At 36.1% G+C, this 19,140-nt stretch overlaps 1 protein-coding gene across 1 annotated transcript in view; it reads right to left on the reverse strand.

Moving 5' to 3' along the window:
* Positions 1-5,047: 5,047 nt before the first annotated feature.
* LOC136265118 (ankyrin-3-like) overlaps positions 5,048-19,140 on the reverse strand; it is a 37,202-nt gene continuing 23,109 nt past the window's right edge. Inside the window, exons 18-28 of the mRNA XM_066059914.1 lie at positions 18,245-18,346; positions 18,089-18,190; positions 17,939-18,040; positions 17,587-17,688; positions 17,173-17,268; positions 14,483-14,590; positions 13,132-13,233; positions 11,827-11,928; positions 11,124-11,225; positions 6,298-6,402; positions 5,048-5,242 (exon numbers count right to left, since the gene is read on the reverse strand). Coding sequence (XP_065915986.1) covers positions 5,201-5,242; positions 6,298-6,402; positions 11,124-11,225; positions 11,827-11,928; positions 13,132-13,233; positions 14,483-14,590; positions 17,173-17,268; positions 17,587-17,688; positions 17,939-18,040; positions 18,089-18,190; positions 18,245-18,346 — 1,065 coding nt within the window. The 3' untranslated portion in view covers positions 5,048-5,200. The remainder of the gene's footprint in view (positions 5,243-6,297; positions 6,403-11,123; positions 11,226-11,826; positions 11,929-13,131; positions 13,234-14,482; positions 14,591-17,172; positions 17,269-17,586; positions 17,689-17,938; positions 18,041-18,088; positions 18,191-18,244; positions 18,347-19,140) is intronic.

Here is a 19,140-nt window from a genome sequence, read left to right on the forward strand (position 1 = left end):
GCGTATTATGTAATTGCTTTCATTGTATTTCAGTCAGCTATAGTGCCAAAACAGTATATAGCTACCTTAGGGAATGACCATGAATGTATAAAGTGTATGTAGCTATAGAGTATAGGGCTCACTCAAAGAAGAGTGGATACCAAACATGAGTATTGATTTGTTAACCTTTTTATGTTGTTTTCCTTGAGCATCATGATGGCTACTATGGCTTGTGAGGCAGTTCAGGCAGCAGTGTTCCACAGAATATGGCTAAGCTTGTGAGTCAAAAGTGTGGTTATGATGGAGTGATTATTTATGTATGATGGCAATTGCCCTTTGATAATATAAAAGATGTGCAATTTCAATTTTCAAGTATTCATGCGTTACAGCCAATCTTTGATCGGACAACCTGCTCAAGAAGATGATCCGACAACCTGCTCAAGAAGATGATCCACTCTTGCTGTGTACCACAATTTCTACACTAAAGCTTAAAAACAAGTAGTTTAAACAGTATGCAGTTTAAAGTGCATTATACATAGCTACACAACACAATTTATGGTCGAATGTGGAACAAATACAATGGCCATGTTTCAGTTATCATACAGTGTTATATACCATACTGTATAGTCGGGATCACGAAGGCTTAGGCTTTGAAAACAGCCACACATTTCTTTACAACAGCTTGGCAGAATTGGAATAACCAAGGCCAAAAATGTCTTCAGAGCAACCCCAAATCCTTCCAACAAGTTTTCAAAATGTTGTATTCTTTCCTTTTATTTGTATAGATTCCTGGGCATTTATTATAACTCACTCCTAAACCAGCTGAACATTTTGTTGCTCTTTGTAGCAGCTGCTGTTGACATTAGTTGGACAAGTCATTGGCATAATTAGTTGCCTTGTTCTACAAAATAATAAACTACTGTAATCTCATACAAGACCTTGTATGAAGGTAGTGTCCACTGGCCTTCATTTAGGACCTGGGTTGAGCCTTGTTTTAATACGGATGAATATGTTAACTGAATACTGACAAAGTGATACCTTCAGCCCTTGCTTCAAGCGAGAATAATTCAACTATGGTTAATGCTACAGACTCGATTTCTTCATTGTTCAACTTTGGCCTGAGATGTGCCTTTTCACCAACTGCAGCAGCTACAGTACATGCATCATGGACTTAAATTAAATTTGTCATCCTTTGTGTCCCATTTCTTTTTCCATTACATTGAAATAGAATGTAAAGTACTTAATGTACACAACCAACTTTCAGCAACATGCTGTATATATGTATCAGTAGCTACCAACTTATTTGACTATATATAATACTGCTGTTGTGTGGATACTGTTCCAGTAGCTACCAGGCACAGGAAGTAAGAATTAAGGTCTGAAAGTCAATTACACAAATTATTATGACTATGCAAGTTCGCATATGTATCTATGTGTTAATTAATGGGTGCTTGAGTATTAGTTAAAGATGTTATATATTTATTCTGCTGTTCTGATGAAATGTGCAGGTCTTTTCCATCGAATTAATATGTATATTTAACTACTGTAAGTGCTCACTGAAATTGATTGATAGCCATTATTACATTACATAATATTGTTGATTCTGGCATCATCACTGTATTTGGTGGATGTCTCTACCATCTATACTTTGAATAGTCAAAATACAATTCCAGCATGTCCTTAAAGCTGGAAAGCTGTTTCCCAAGTTCCAATGCTCAACTACAGTTTTCTCCAGGATCATTTCATTTAATGAACTGACTGATCATAAACAACGTTACCAAAGTTTCAATTGTTGGCAGTACTGTATATACGAATGGTCATATTGAATTGGCATTATAATTATATAGTATTGTGGCAATAACATAAGAATACAATTAAGAACTGCATGCAGTTACCAACATTTCTATCCCACTGAAGCCCTACAGTACAGTAAAAAGTAGTAGCTAAACCCCAGGAATGAAAGTTAAACCGCATAGTTGGTCAGAATCCTTAAATATGAAGGACAAGTTGATTTGTACAGTCAGTTGGATCAAAGGAAAGTACCCTGAAGCCATAACATACAAGCACAGCAAACTGAAACAATATACACAATTTTACTAGCCTTATTGCAGTTCTTTATGAAATCAAATGCTTCAAAGTGTGGGATAGAAGACATGTTATAACATGTTATAGCACAATTATTGTCACATTGTTTATGATGTCAAGTGGTTCAAAGTGTGGGATAGAAGCCATTTAAACCATTTAAACTTATATATAGAGGCCTTTCTAGTCTTATCATATAGTTGCAAGCACAGCAAAATTGAAACCATATACAACTTTACTAGCCTCATTGTAGTTCTAACATAATGGTGGGGTTTAACTATAACATAGATATCAATAAGGAGTAACTTAATTATATAATGTGTGTATAATAATAACATCTAATAGGCTGTAGGACTGGCTATCCTATAGACCTTCAGCACTTGTGCTATAACCCTAATAAAATATTTTATTGAGAATGCAAAATATCTTCCTCACTTATGTAAAGATACTATCAATACGTGATCTAATACTCTATTACAACAGTCAACTACTCTAATAAAAAGACCAGTGTATGAGGTGAAATTTTTCTCTTTGGTATCTTCAAGCTCTACACTCAGTGAACTATTACTTCACCACTGTGCAAATATCTTGCATGCCAAAAGTTGTGGCTACATTGTGACCAGGCCTGCAAAAAAAGGGCATGTGGGCACAAACTACACCCTGCCACATAGCATCTCATGTCTCAGTATTGGAAAACAATAATTATTTTCATTCTGTAACCTGTATTGTAAAGCTAACTAAGTGATTAATAAGTGCAGAAAATTTCATGGTCAAGCAAGAATGGAATACAAAGTTATAGCGCATCAAACTTTGAAAAAGTAGGCAATTTTTATGTGCCCACATGCCCTGTTCTTGCAAGCCTGGTCACCATTATTGGTACATCAATCCATAAAAGAATAATGCTTTATTGGTACTACTTTTCCTGTACCTAAATATGTAAGGCAGATATTTTGACATCTAGTCACAAACTTGATATATACTAGAATTGGTTTGAAATGCTTCAATTGCAGCTAAAATGACAAGTCTATATATTTGGGAAGTTGCTTCCCCCACTTCTAGAGATACCATACTCGATCCAGCTCCATATACATCTAAAGTTTCTCTTTAATTAATAACTGCGGTAAGGAATTGCAGTGAAAATAATGCCACTGTAATACTAAGGTTTTACAGCACAAATGCGGAAGGTCTGTATGCTACAGCATAATTAATAATTTATAGAATACTACCATGTGAAATCCTAGAACTGCATGCCCCTGAGTATCTATAATAGAAACAAAGTACAGAGGTTTGCATGTAGTATACACTTAAATGTATATCGATTATACTTTGTTCTGTTGCTATCCTCTAGATACATCTGCTAGTGGAAATGATCAGTGCAATAGTGTTGTTAATAATAGTGGTAATTATTGCTATATTAGTAATAGCACTAGTGCTCACTGAGAATGTTAAACACAATGGTAAGGTCAGGCAAGGTTGTTGTGGTAGTAAAAACATGGAGACTGAAGATGGCCCTAATATCGAAGCTGAAGATGAAGTTATGTATGGAGAGATACGTTACGCTGAACCAGAAGTAAATCGGACAGCAAATACTTTACCCAACCCACTGTATGCCAAATCACCAACAATGCCATGCAGTGTCACAGTGGAATATGACAATGCTGATCTTCCCACACACACTGAAATACTCCAGAAGCAACTAAACAGCATTACTGAATCAGAAGAAGGATTGAATGACAGAATGAGTGACAATAGTTGCAGCAGTGATGATCAGATATTCAATGACAACATTAATAACAGTGAAGAAAGTCAATCTAGCTCTGCTATCACTAACAAAATAATCACAGAACACGTATCAAACACTGCCAGTACTATTAAGAAGACATATTTGACAGCACAAACAGTATCAGCAGAACCAAATGTATCTTACAATTGTAAATTCAGTCAATCCAGTCCCAGTACTGAAGCTATTATATACGAACGGCTAGTACCAATAGTACCAAATCCTGCATGTAACTTAAAGAAACATAATAAGCAGCACAGAGAGTTGTATTAGAATTAAACTCAGGATACAATTATAAATCATCTTATACCTCTGGACTGTAATTTAATCCTTTCTATAACAGTATAAACAGTGTTCATAACATATTTTGAAATACATATGTAAAGTAGTGACTCTACATACTAATTACAATTATAGTTGTTAGTTTTATCAGAGTACTTCAAAACTTTAAAATTAAATTTCCATTTGATGAATCAAAGCTTTAAGCATTATGGATACAAGTTATCTAACACTAGGAACACTGCAGAAAATGATCGAGAAGATGCTTTCAGCAAGGATTCTTTTTGCATGGTGTATCAAAGTCCACTTTGTTGGGCTTTAGACCAATACTGCTACCATTAGAGCACATATGGGTCCACCCTCTGGGCATGTCCATGCACTAAGAAGAGTGAATTATAGAATAAAGTCTACTTCATACTTAGCAAAAAATACAAACCAGTACATCTTTCAACAAGCACTCGCTGCATACATATCCCTCTAGAGGGAGTGGGATAGTGGAAGATCACTGCTTGGTAGGCACATTCATAAGATGGCTTCAGCAGCAAAAATTTGGATGGTATTTGCTTGCCCTGCTTCAATATTCTTGTTTGCTCAAGTAATTGTTGCTTATTATTATTTACACTTTATGGTGACCAGCACTGAAGGTCTGACAGCAACATGTGCTGCAGCCTTTGGATTGCCTAACCTAATTTCAAGGACTTCGACTTAATGACTTGCTTAATTAGTAACTTTATACTCTTGGCATGTAAAAAGACCAAATATTTTTCCCAAGACTTAGTACTCACTCCACAATCAACACTGCATGTGGATGATGGGAGAGTCAGATGATCATAGAAGATTGTAGACCTTATCAAAGTTAATGACAAAATTAACCATGCATATGTTAGTACAGGTGAGAACGCTTGCAAGAATGCCTTCTATGAGGTTCTGAAATGTGGCAAATGCATTGGTGAGGCCAAACATTCAACCTCTTATATACTGTATATATTTGTAATATATCATTCCATTATCCTGCAGATTATGTGCATTAACAGATCTATACACAGCATGATAATAAATTGTATACTTGAAATAATAAAATTATTTTTGTTTTTCTTTCTCCATTAATTCAGTCTTTTCTAACTGCAAAAAGACACAATTCGTAGTAATTACAAATACATAATATATTGTGGAAAGATAAATTAATTGACTCATTACAATTGAAATTTTCAACATAAATTGTAAGGTAACAATACTTCATAATCTACACGGAGAAAATATTTGAAATGTAGCTTTTAAGACAAACAGTGTCCTACGTAACACTGTGCAAATATTCTATAACAACAGGGCAAATCCATTTTGGGCTGTTATATGGTATAACCATTCACTCTCAAACAGTGAGATATCCGAATGACCAAGTCATCTGATGTAGAGGTGTACTGATATGAGTTTTTGGTATGTACCGATATCCAATATTGATGTCACCCGCCAATAACTGATAGTTGATCCGATACTTGCATTATAGTTAAAAGTATACATTTACCTACCCTACAACAACATGTGCATGTATTCATTGCTATACTCTGCCTGTGGTCATATAGAGCTTGGGTTTCTATTGTGCAATCCAGACAATTAGGCACCCACAAACATTTTTATGTATACTCCCATGAAGCCTTAAACGAATATTTCTGCATTACTCCGTATTCTAATGGCTTGTGAGAAAGCTGGTACAGCAAGTTTCCTTGGTTATCCTGTGACCCTTCTTTTTATTACAAGGTACTCTATAACTACTTCATTTGTAAAGACTGTGATAAGCTTTCCAGCAACAAACAATAGAAATTTATATGGCTTCTCATAGCGTAGCACTTGCTTCACAGTGAGCAATAAGCCACTGGAACTAATGAGCCACACGGATAAAGTAGAGAACCAATGCATAATCTGTTTATGTACAAACTATTGCTACTGTATAAATATCAGTAGCGATATCGGTCCTCCTGCTGTTCTGTACCAATACCGATATTGGCAAAAATTACCATATCGGCGGTAGATATTTTAGCCGATCCTATTATCGGTACACCTCTAATCTGATGGTCACTTACTGTATAATAGATAAATAAGGTTACCCTATGCATATACATGCATGCATTTATGTGCTCCAAATTTACATGCATGCACACATATGTGAGTTGAATTCTTACCACTTCTTCTGGAGTTGGCTCTGTTTGTCCATACTTAGTTTTCAGTAAACTAACTAGAGCGGAGTGATCACCCATAGCAGCTAGCAGGATAGGTGTCACCCCTTCCTGAAGATATAAATTGACATGACTTAATGTAACTGTAAATCACTATTGGACTGTAGGCATACGTATTATGTGAATTGATCTGTGAAAAGGGGTCTTAAAGCATTCCAAACTCCCTAGGTTTGACTAATCATATCTCTTCAGGCGTTTTACCTATCACCTCAAAATAACACCAAGTGAAGGAAGTATTGTATGTTAGGGGTATAATGTGACCACATTTCAAGCTGGTACGGTTGAGTTATGGGTTGCCAGTTATACACAATTGGAAAGATTATAAGACTCCTTGTCTCAGATCTGGTCACGTATATCACAGTTTTAGTTGTATGAGTAAGAGGCAAATATGTGTTATGAAAACATCAACACAATTGTTATAACAATCCTCATTTGTAACTGACAATGCTTGAGAGCTACAGGTAAGCCATGTTGCCATGAGAGAAAAGTTGTTTTTTTAAAATGTCAAAATCGTTTAGATATCTAGTGAGAGAGAGAGAGAGTATGTAGTACTTATAATCCCACCAATGATAGGAAATGGTCGTAACATGAACAGTGATTACTGGGTTAAATTACTGAAGTTCAGTAGAGCTCATCCACACTAAAACAGCCAACCCGTATAAAAAAAGATAAAAATGCTTGGGTAAAAAAAAGTTGTGAAATGAAAGGTGGTGGCCATGAAATGGCTGCAATGATGTTGATGATAATAAATTTTATTAATGCACAGGCCATTATTAAAATTTATTATCATCCACATCATTGCAGCCATTTCATGGCCACAATCTTTGATTTCACACTTTTTATCCAGGCTTATTGAAGGCTGCACCTTTTTATACAACTTAGCTAATTTTGTTTCTTTTTGTATTTTAAATATCACCACAAATGGCACTGTTCTTCTTATCTACAGATGCAATGAAGATGATAATAACTAGTGCTCTACCAATACAGGAAAATACTTTCTGATTTGATATCAAAGCCAATCTAAACTGAACAGATATAATTTTGCGCTTGCTTGTTCATGGTTAATATAAAGTTGTAATATATATATATATATATATATATATATATATATATATATATGTAGTGCCTGCATTTGTTTGCAATAATATTTATAACAGAATAAATTCCTTTCAAGTTAGGTATACCATTTGTCTATTAAGATTTTGCATTGACTGTTCTATTAGAGTATCTCATTTTTTTACAAAGCAAATCTTGCAACTTTATGCTAGACTACAATTTACTGCCTGTTGGTCACAAGTTTTATTAGCATAGCACCTGTTATGATAACTATGATGATGATGATGATGATTGGCGTGAGTACGTATGCCTTAGTAGTAGTGTACTACCCCACTGAAATGGCTGCTTTGATTTGAAGAAATACTGAAGTTGTAATAGTATTGTATTACAGAGTTTATTAGATTACTTTTGCAATGCTCTAATAGAATGCACATTTTTTCAACGATATCTAAGAGAACACACAAAATGTTCTAGATTTTCTATTGGTAGATCTATGAAATTATCAACTTTTACTATTGAGTAATTTTCTATATAGAAATTAAGTGAGGTGATCAGCCATGACAGCAGCAGCTAGGATTTGGGTTTTCAGTATGGAGGTCCCCGGTTCAAATGCTGGTAAGATTTTTCAACAATATTCATGCATCTTTTTTACCCCACAGTGACTGTTCTATTAGAGTATTTCAACCCTGCAATTAACAGTTGTTTGGTTTTTGCCTTATAACTATATAGCTGTCAATGAGATTTCTTTTAAACCACAAAAGGTTTAAGCTATGATGGTTAACCTATACCCATACCAATTTTTAAGCCATAAGCGTTTACCCTGTAGGCATGAAAAGTCAGCTTTTTAAACACAAATAATTGTCCATAACATGACTATTAATCAGTGATTGAAATACATTCTTAAAGTGTACCAAAGTTCACAAAAATCAACCTACGCTTTTGCATTTATAATGGTTTTTGTAAAGTGTGCAAAAAGAATAACCTAAGCATTCAACCCTTCCCCACCTCCTCCCCCCCCCCTCCTAAACAAAGAAAAAATGAAGAAATTAAGCCAATATTTGTGACTGGATTTTGGAAAAACGATCCAAATCGCACATTAGAAGTTCCGAGATAAACGGTTTTAAAGAATTGAAGCCAGCATAACTCTCCAAGGATAGCAAGCACGTGTATGAAATTTACACAAAAGATGCATCAATCTGTTACCTTTCAAGCCACTTCCAGTACTTGTAGCTGCTTGTACAGTTTCCCGCCAAATAAGATAGAAAATCTGAGCAGTTGGACGAGCGAAGTAGTATCACGAGTGCTCACAAAGGGGTGGAGGCTGGGGGTGGCGGGGAGGGCAAGAGATAGACCTCAAAATGGAGGCAGACCATGATTGGAGTCCAGACACGAGATTACAGGGCTGTGCTGGCTCCTTAGTGGCTGATATGTAGCAAAATCAACAGAGAACACGTCTGGCCAGCATTATAAGGCTGTCCACCAGTAAACCACTGACTCTTGCCAAGCCAGGTCCTTCACAAGGCCTGAAACCGCCATTTGAGCACTCCACACCACCCAGAAAAGACGTGTGTAAAAGCCAGCCTTGTGTAGTTTGAGTAGTGCTGAGGGTCAAAACTTGTAGTACGATAGTGTAGCTATCCACTGGTGGTGTTAGTTTGATTTTGCCTGATGTGCGATTTGGATCGGTTCTGTAAAATTTGGTCACATATTTGAAGGCTTATATTTCACAATTGTGTTAAGCAATCCTGGTATGTGGGGTGCTGAAAGTGGAGGGTGTTTGCAGTATAAAAATGATTCCAATTCTAGAAGGGATATGTATGTGTGAAAATGGCATTTTGTTTCTTCGTGTAAATATACTCACGGTGAAGCACGCTGGCTTTCTTGACCGCACGACACACTAGTGTGTGTCTTGATACTGTATCTTTTGAGTGTGATGTACAAAATGATAATTACAAGCTAGATAATGTAGTTGGACCAATAACAGTAACCCTTGCAAGAAAAAGCTACACTGGAAAAAGTGTGGCCTTTTGAATTTAAAAATCAAAGGTCGTGGCCAAGAAATGGCTGCATTGATGTAAATTTTAATAATGGATCTGCATTTTGCATTAGCATAAAGATCTTTATACTTACAAGTACACAAAAAAAATTGGAAGTTTCAACTAGAGTAGGGACCATAGCACATTGATAAAAAGTACTGAAACAAGTTGGAGTAGTGCAGGATATTAAATTACAGTAAAACAATAAGAGGTGTTATATCCCTACTGTACATTTCCATTATGGTATCTTGAGCACGTAGGGATATAACACTTCTTATTGTTTTACTGTGATTTAATATCGTGCACTACTCCAGCTTGTTTCATTACTTTTTATTGATGTGCTACTGTATGGTCCCTCCTCTAGTTGAAAATTCCAAAATTTTTGTGTGTGCTTGTTTGTTAACTTTTTTGTAAATAATTATTATGACTGGTGAACTGCATCTGAAATGGCACCGCGTACCTCAGTTATATCAATTATTATCTGAAAAGTGAAGCATCCATTACACTTCATTGTCAGCTATGATCACCCATTACACAGCAGTATGAATCAAGAACTGTTCAAAAAGCACCTCTGCAATCAAAATTTCCATTATGAAAAATATGGACGATTTCCATTACGAAGGGAAGCTATCACGTGCTACAGCCCAATCGACACTGCAAAGATGAATGTGACACAAAAGAGGACGCTGGTAAGTCCACGAAGAATGCATTGTACGTAGTGCGGTATGCTAAAAGGCACCTCTTGGGCCAAAGCAATGTCGAACAGTGAAACAATCAAGCCCGTAGCCTTAGCCGTTATCAAGTTACTCTTATCTGAAGGCATCAGTGAGTCAGTTACTCAGTCAGTAGAAAATTCCGTTAAATAATTTTAAAAAAAAATTCCGTAGCAATTTGTTGAAAGCATTTCGGGTCAATCTGAATGCTTGTTTGGGCTTAGTTTACCTAACCAATACTGCCTCATCGTCGTCGGAGGAAATTTAGGCAGGTTTTTGGGTGGTGCTATTTCATGGGCCACGCCTACTCTTTTGTGGTCCCTACTATACACTACTATACAGTAGGGCTGGGCGGTATTGGAGTTTCGCTTCACGATATATCGTGCAGAAATATATCACGATATTACTATTTATCGCGGTTATTAAAGATGACTGCTATATTAGAGTAGCTGACTGCTTTATTAGGGTATCTCGATCCTAGCTGACTGTTCTATTAGAGTATCTCGATCTTTGTAAAAAAAATTGACTAGCTAAGTACTAGGTCCTTGTTTGCAATAGTATCACGTGATTATTTGAGGTGTATTATAACAACCTTAAGGGCTTAATAAGCTGTCACAAACACTAAAAATCGTAATAATATCGATATCGTGATATTATCGTTTCACCGAAATCTACGCGATACAGATATCGTTTCATTGCAATACCGCGGTATTACTATAATACCGAGAAACCGCCCAGCCCTACTATACAGTACTAGCTATCATACTGTATGATATTTTTAACAGTTCTAGTCCACAGACACTAAATACAGTACTATAATTATAACCATTCTAGAACTGAACTAAAATGACTGTCATTACTAGAATAACACTACTGAGTGTATGTGTTCAGCTAAAATTAATAACTTTAGAATACAACACTGACTGACAGGAGTCACTCCTTCCTCATAAAATGTATCGTTACATACCTCAGATGATACAGATGGGTCCATGCCATAATCATCGATAAATAATTCAACCATGTTAATTCTTCCCCATTGAGCAGCAAAGTGCAGAACAGTACAGTTTCCCTATAGTAGAATGCATACACAATGTTGTTATATAAAATTATGTAGTAGGGTGGCATAGCTAGTACAAAAATGTACAGTACAAAACTTTTATTGAGACATTTCAGAATCAGTATTTTATATGTAGTGTTTACACTAGATATTTAGGCTTAGGTAATCCTTACAACAATTTTGCATTTGTACTATATTTGCTTTTTAACATTAATTCACTATATGGTTTCAAATAAAGGTCCTGATGTAAGATAGAGCCTAATTTTTATTAGAAATGAATACTCCACTCCTAAGTCATGATCACTTTTATTAGCCCGCAAAATTCTTTGAATTTACCCTTGATGTAAGTGGGCAGGTAACCTTATAAGCTATAATATATAAGTCACCCTACTGACTTCAAATAAAAACCAAGTTGGTTTTTTTGCTTTTCAGCCAAACATTATAGTTGAAACCATGCTTTAATGACGTGAATTATTCCTCAGAAAGAGATGAATTTTCAATGCAAAATTGGCTACAAGGGTCAAATGTGTATTGGCTACATATAAAGGTCAATTTGCATGGAAAGTATCACAGAACATAGTTTGTGTTATGCCATTCTACTAATGCACTTCACCTCTGCAATGACAGTGACTGGTACTTTACAGTCATCAATCAAGTATTTGACTACTTCAAATCTCCCAGCCATGACAGCATAATGTAATGGCTGTACATCTGCCTGCAATGAATATATAACTGTTACATTTGCACCTATACAACATGTATACAGCAATAACTTTATTCATACCAGTGTTTTTATAGCAGACAAATGTAACTCAATAATGGATAAGGCTATGAGCTTCAATTTATACACAGCTTCAATTTATACACAGCTTCAACTGATCAGGTGCCTTTTGGCATACTGCTGGAAATACTCTTGTTCTCTTTTGTGTTCCATCTATTTTCACTGACAGTGCATGGTTAGGCTTGAGTCAAATATACTTAAACTTTTCCCCAGGAATTTCCTAAATTTTCACCTATTATGCTCTTCAGCGTTCCTGTTATGCTTGCATTATGCTCTTAGGTTAGCAACATTTCTTGCAAAATCTTGGAACATTTCAACCAATAAATGCTCTATTAGAGTATTTCACTGCAGACTGACTGTTCTATTAGAGAGTATCAAGTAATTTGCAGTTTCCACTGACTGTTCTATTAGGGAGTATTGATCTATTTTCATGGATTTAAGCTCCATAGCGTTTGAACTATCCACCTAATATGTTAGCATTATGCTGGAATAGCACTCTAGCCTATTATGCTTTAAGTATAGGCCTATGAATGGTGTTGATTCTCAGTAGCGTATCATAGCTTCATGTGTCACATCATATATGGAAACCATCCATTGTTTTTCATCATGCCTCCAACAGCCAAAGAAGGCAGATTGGTTGTAGTCAAGCTTCACACATCATCCTCCATGTGTAGGTACGTGTACTGGGAATACATAGTCAATAACTAGCCACATACGTAGCAGCTAATAGGTATAGGGAGAATGTCGTGCTGTAGCTTCACGTTTGGCACCGTTCCTTTCTTTGATGCAGTGTTATAGAAATTTACTAATGATGTTACAAAACAGTAAACAAACAAGTGTAATTAAGACTCGCTGTAAAGGTGCTTTCCATTGTGTAGAATATTTTAAGGTGATTTTAATGGCAGTATTTTGGTGGGTACACTACATTTTGGGGATCCTTACTACACATAACCACTTAAGCCTCATCTAAATTCTAAAACTAAAGTATACCAGTGCTCATAAAACTGACATGATTTGAAGCGATAAATATTTATAATATATTCTTTCATAAATCCTCACTTTCACATAAAGCATGCACAACTGAATGAAACATAATACAAAGGTACCACACATCAACATGTATCACTGCATACATACATCAGCCTTTTCTTGTGGATCAACTGCATACTTCTCTATTAGAACGGTCACTGCATTTAGTTGACCAAAACAAGCCGCACTGTGAATTGGCTGCATTCCTACCTGTTGAGATGTAATCATGTGCACATACAGTCTGTACAAAAGTAAATATTCACAAAACTTACTAAATGCTACATCTCACACAGCATTAAAGGAATATCATGCTCTTGAAGATATTATAATTATGGCTCAAAATGTAAGAAAAGTGTGGTGCACTGCTAAAACCAATACAAATTGGCTCGTCAGGAAAAACTTCGCAAACATCAGTATCAATAACTGCATCCTAGCTAATCATCAGTATAGTATTATGGGCTAATTGGACAAACTTAAAATTCTCTTGTTGGTGCTGTAGAAAATGGTTTAATGAGCAAAATCATAAAGAAATGTTTTAATGTGCATGCAACCTTTAGATAAGGCCACTTGTTGCTGATTTGTGCCCTGATTTGGAAAATCAGTCTTAATGTCACATTTGACAACTCAAATATTTATGACTAAAATTCAGTATTCCAAGCAATGAATCAGCTTTACAACGATCACAATTGTTAGTCAGTATCTTGAATTACTACAAATTCTGAGAAACAATCTAACAGGTGCCAAACTGTCCTAATGGTAACACAGTAAATTATAAAATTCTAATTATTTCACACGAGACATTAAGACTGATTTTCAAAATCAGGCCACATTTTACGTTTTGGATCAGGAAAAATTTGCCCAATGCAGGTGGGAATCATTATTCATTACAATCTTACATGCACCTGACTGTTTTATTAGAGGTAGCTGAATGCTCTATTAGAGTATTTTGATTTTCATATTAGACAGATGCTACACAGCATCATGGGCAAGTCTTAGCTTGAGACTGTCTGTATTCGTTACGTAAACTTTTAGGAATGGTCACACGGGTTGGATGTACGTATGGTTGAACAAACACTACCATGGGGTGGCTCACTAAGGCTTGCTAATTACCATCCTGCTGGTGTCTGGAGGAAGAGGGTTAAACTAAAATTAATTTAATATTGCGGTTAGACTTCAGCCCATCTATTCTTCCTCCTTCTATGCTTATTGATGTAAGTAAGTTAGTTTGTAACTTCTTTATAATCATTATAAACTGAGATGACAGGATAATGCAACCTGCATGATGTAATAAATAATGACCAAACTTAGGTGGTGAGACATAGCAGTGCAAGTGGGAGATCTGAAACATAAAATTAAAAATAAGTGGCCTAAAGGTTTATTACCAAATACTAACCAAATAAAAAAAACTGATAAGCAAAGAAATAGAATGATATATTGCATATACATATTTAAAACTGACTTTTCCCTTGCATCTAGGATTAGCACCATATTTCTCAATCAGAAAAATCATTGCATCAGTATTACCAACAGCTGCAGCAGATTGCACAGGAAAAGAGTCACAGCCACCCTGTATAATGAAACACTACGTACTTCTACCAATTTGTGTACATCAAAAGCCCAAATACCACATTTTGTAGAGCTGTAAAACTGGACAGAATATCATAGCCAGTTGCTGAGCAGATCATAACTGTCAGTTATCTGGTTAACTGAACTGAATGACATTTTCAGCAAATTTTATGCTGCACCTGCCATATAAGCTATACTCACCCTTAAAATTTATACGTAGTACAGTTTGTCAGATTGTCCTTATAGTTATAGTGGCCATAGGTAACAAATGATTATATGTGACCAGATTTTACAAAACTGATCCACATCACACATCAGGCAAAATCAAACTATGTAACACTACCAGTGGATATACAACTGTAGCTACACTATTGTACTACTAGTTTTGACTCTCAGTACTACTGAAACTACTCAAGGCTGGTTTTAACAGATGTCTTTTCTGGGTGGTGCGGAGAGCTTGAATGGCAGTTTCTAGCCTTGAGGGTCTGGCTTGGCAATAATCAGTAGTTTACTTGTGGATGGCCTGATAATATTGGTCAGAACTATACTTGTGACTGAATTTGACAAAACCCGGCTTCGACGCACAAAGCTTCGTTAGGAGATATGGCGATTTTAAGTAATCATTGTGTAATAACTTCCCAGTGCCTACAGCTGTGCAAACACAATTTGCACCAAGTATGCATCTATTTACTAGCTATCACTGAGTGGGTGTATACATTTCTGATACCCAAAATTAGCCCTGTTTTGGGCAGCTTTTCTCGAGCGGGTAATAATATCACAGGTGGTAGTAATAGGGTGGGAGGGTGGGGGGTGGTGGGTGGGCTTAATATAGGGGTATAAAATGAAGCAAGAAGACGATTGGAATCCAGAGGCCAAGTTTGGGCTCTCCATGGCCCTCCATGGCCCTCAAATCACTCCAAATTGACTGAGAACACTATTGGCGAGCTCTCTGTGAAATCCCAGCTCACTACACACCATTATCACAAAGCCATGGCCATTCAATGGCACCAATCTCCCACTCGTGGCTTTGACAGGGTCGGAAGAAAGCTGCCACAGAAACCAGACTTGCCAGTCCTGAAGGAAGTACAGTGTGGAATATGATAGTGTATTAGGCCAGCAATCCATTTCTGGTAAAAACGTAAGTTTGATTTTGTGTGTGTGGAAGCCTTGTTATGTGAAATCCGGTCACATTTTCTGTTGATCTAGCTACAGCCACTAAGAAGCCAGCACAGCACTGTAATCTCATGTCTGGACTCCAATTGTCGTCTGCCTCCATTCTAAAGTCTATTTCTTGCTCACCTTGCCACCCCATTTTGAACTCTATTTTTTGCTCACCCCACCACCCCGAAACTTTACAAGCAGCTACAAATACTGGAAGTGGTCTAAAAGGTAATAGATTGATGCATCTCTTGTGTAAATTTCATATACATGCTTGCTATCTTTGGCAAGCTCGAGGGGTGCGACACCTTCACAAATCTGTACGTGATTTGAAATTATTTCGTGAATTGAAACCTGATTTGAAATTGGATTTCTGATTTGAAACTTGATTTGAAACTTCATGCGTGATTGCCATAGTGGGATTTGTGATGTTATTACTGGGTTCTGAAGGACAGTAGTTTATGATTAAAACTAGTATCACTGTGAGCTTGCATTGTTTAGAAATATGCTTTTGAGAATAGTTTTCGAGCAGTTTTAATTATTTGCATGGGCAAAACCGCTCGAGATTTGTTGATTTGTGATTTGGTAGCTGAAGGGCGTACATGATTTGGAGAGGTGTCATACCCCCCGGGCAAGTTATACTGACTTGAATTCTTTAAACCGTTTATCTCAAAACTTCTAATGTGCGACTTGGAACATTTTTCTAAAATCCAGTCACGGATACCTAATAACAGAATTCTACTATGAGTGTGATATCAATGTTGTAGCATACTGAAACTGTTTTGAGTGAACATCTTAGAGATTGGTTATTTGGTTATGAAAAAAAATGAAGTAACTGGCCGGTTATTTGGTTTACCTGGTAAAGTTTCACAGCACTAGTATTTGTATAGGTAAGACATGCAGTGCTAGGAGTCTTCAGTGGATAAAAACCCGAAGGAATGATGTAATAATCACCGAGGCAGAGCCGAGGTGATTATTACATCAATCCTGAGGGGTGTTTATTCACTGAAGAATCCTAGCACTGCATGTCTTAGTAATTTAGACAATGGCCTGTGGTGACTGGAATTTTGTTATGAACCCACAAAGTATGCAATTTGTTTGTTGAAGTTTGAGGCTAGGTGTCTTACTAGGTTCCACCTGTTTACAGGTGTCTTACTAGAATAAAAACCCTGCATACTTTGCAAATATCAAAGCATTCTTGACATGCCATTGTCTAATGTGTAGTACACAGGAACACCTGACACAATTTGCAATGGAGAGTAAATTTATAGTAAATTTATAGTGAATTGCATTCTTAGTTTGGAAAATGTTACCCACTTGATAAATAATTTCTTCTCTCAAACTATTACATGGATTATTATACAGCACATTTATGTTTAAAATAGCTATAGTAAATTATTCTGGTGACCTGGTTCTATAACTTACTGAATCATTGGGATCGACATTGTAATCATTTACAAGTACATCAATTATATCGGTGTGTCCACCCTGTGCTGCCATGTGAATTGCTTGTACTCCATTCTATAACAAAATCACATGTATTGGCCATAGCAAGTTTTGCATAAAATTAATGTTACTAGGCCTGTGAAATTAAGGCATGTAGGCAAAACTACACCTGACACGCAACGGGTCATCTGGAATAGAATATTTGATATATTTATTGTTTAAAAGTGACCCTGGAATAGAATATTTGATATATTTATTGTTTAAAAGTGACCATAGCATGATGGTACAAAAGTTATGAAAGTTTGAAAAAAAAAACTAGGAAAATTTCATGACCTTATTTGCAGGCACAGACACAAATTTTGATGACAAGTAGCTAACAATGTACTTTAATACCTTAACTGTAGCAGTAGGATCAACTCCATAAACATCCACTAGGAGTTGAAGGATATTTAAGTGGCCTTTACTAGCTGCACTATGAATTGGCTGGAAACCGCTCTTAAGGAAACAAATAAAATACTATGACAGATATCCACCATATACATGCAAGCAAGTGCACATACACATATATGAACAAGTAAATTAGTAGTGGGCAGAAGATACATACATTAAATGTTTGGCCAAACTACAAGGCCCATCTATTTTACTCAACAAAACTTCATAAGCTTATCGTTCAATTTATCATCTAATTTTCTAAAGATAAAATACATGTGAAAATGTGTAGAAACAGCACCAAGACTTTACATACAAAAGTGACAGAATCTGGTTTAACATTGAAATCATCAACAAGTATCATCACAATTTCTTCACGTCCTTCCTGTGCTGCGTGATGAATTGGTTGTAGACCATTCTAAAGATGCTAATACTGTACAAGCAAGTTTCATCAAACAATGCTTACATAGGATTTGGCATTAGGATTTATGTTATAATCTTCTACAAGCGTGCGAACAATGTCTGAGTAACCATGGAATGCAGCAATGTGTATGGGTTGGTTGCTATCCTGTAGATAATGCATACATTCAGATAAACACTCTTTATTGTTTGTTTTACATACTTGAGTAGAAGCATTTAAGTCTACTCGATATTTCTTCACAAGTTGTTGAAAAAACTCAATCTGCCCAAAATTTATTGCTATATGACTTGGCTGATATCCATCCTAAAGAACAAAATTATATTGCTATAATATACTGTATGGTCACTGTATGCATAATTATCACACACATGCCTGCATATATATAATATTTATACCACAGCTGCAAGGGATTTTGCTGATATATACACTTGAACCCTGAGGGCTGCAGGCCCAAGGAGTAAGGGTGTATATGTCAGCAAAATCCCGGAGGTAATATATATACAGTATATATATTTATACAAGTACACAGAAAAATTTGGAATTTTCAACTAGAGTAGGGACCATAGCACATCGATAAAAAGTACTGAAACGAACTGGAGTAGTGCACGATATTAAATCACAGTAAAACAATAAGAAGTGTTATATCCCTACTGTGCATTTGTATCTTGAGCACAGTAGGGATACAACACTTCTTATTGTTTTACTGTGATTTAATATTGTGCACTACTCCAGCTTGTTTCAGTACTTTTTATTGATGTTCTATGATCCCTACTCTAGTTGAAATTCCAAATTTTTCTTTGTACTTGTTTGTTAATTTTTTTTGTAAATATTATTATTATGACCAGTGAACCCACGCATACCGCATCTGAAATGGCGCCACATATCCCAGTTATATCAATTATCGTCTGAAAAATGAAGTATCCATTACGCTTCGTTGTCAGCTATGTTCAACCATTTCAGATCTAGAACTGTTTGAAAAACAACTCTGCAATCCATGCATACTGAAAGAAATGGTGCTGCGCGCCCCAGTTATATCAATTATCATCTGAAAATTGAAGTATCCATTACGCTTTGTTGTTGGCTGTGTTCAACCCATT

The sequence above is a fragment of the Dysidea avara genome, chromosome 1, assembly GCF_963678975.1.
Source record: "Dysidea avara chromosome 1, odDysAvar1.4, whole genome shotgun sequence".
Taxonomy (NCBI): domain Eukaryota; kingdom Metazoa; phylum Porifera; class Demospongiae; order Dictyoceratida; family Dysideidae; genus Dysidea; species Dysidea avara.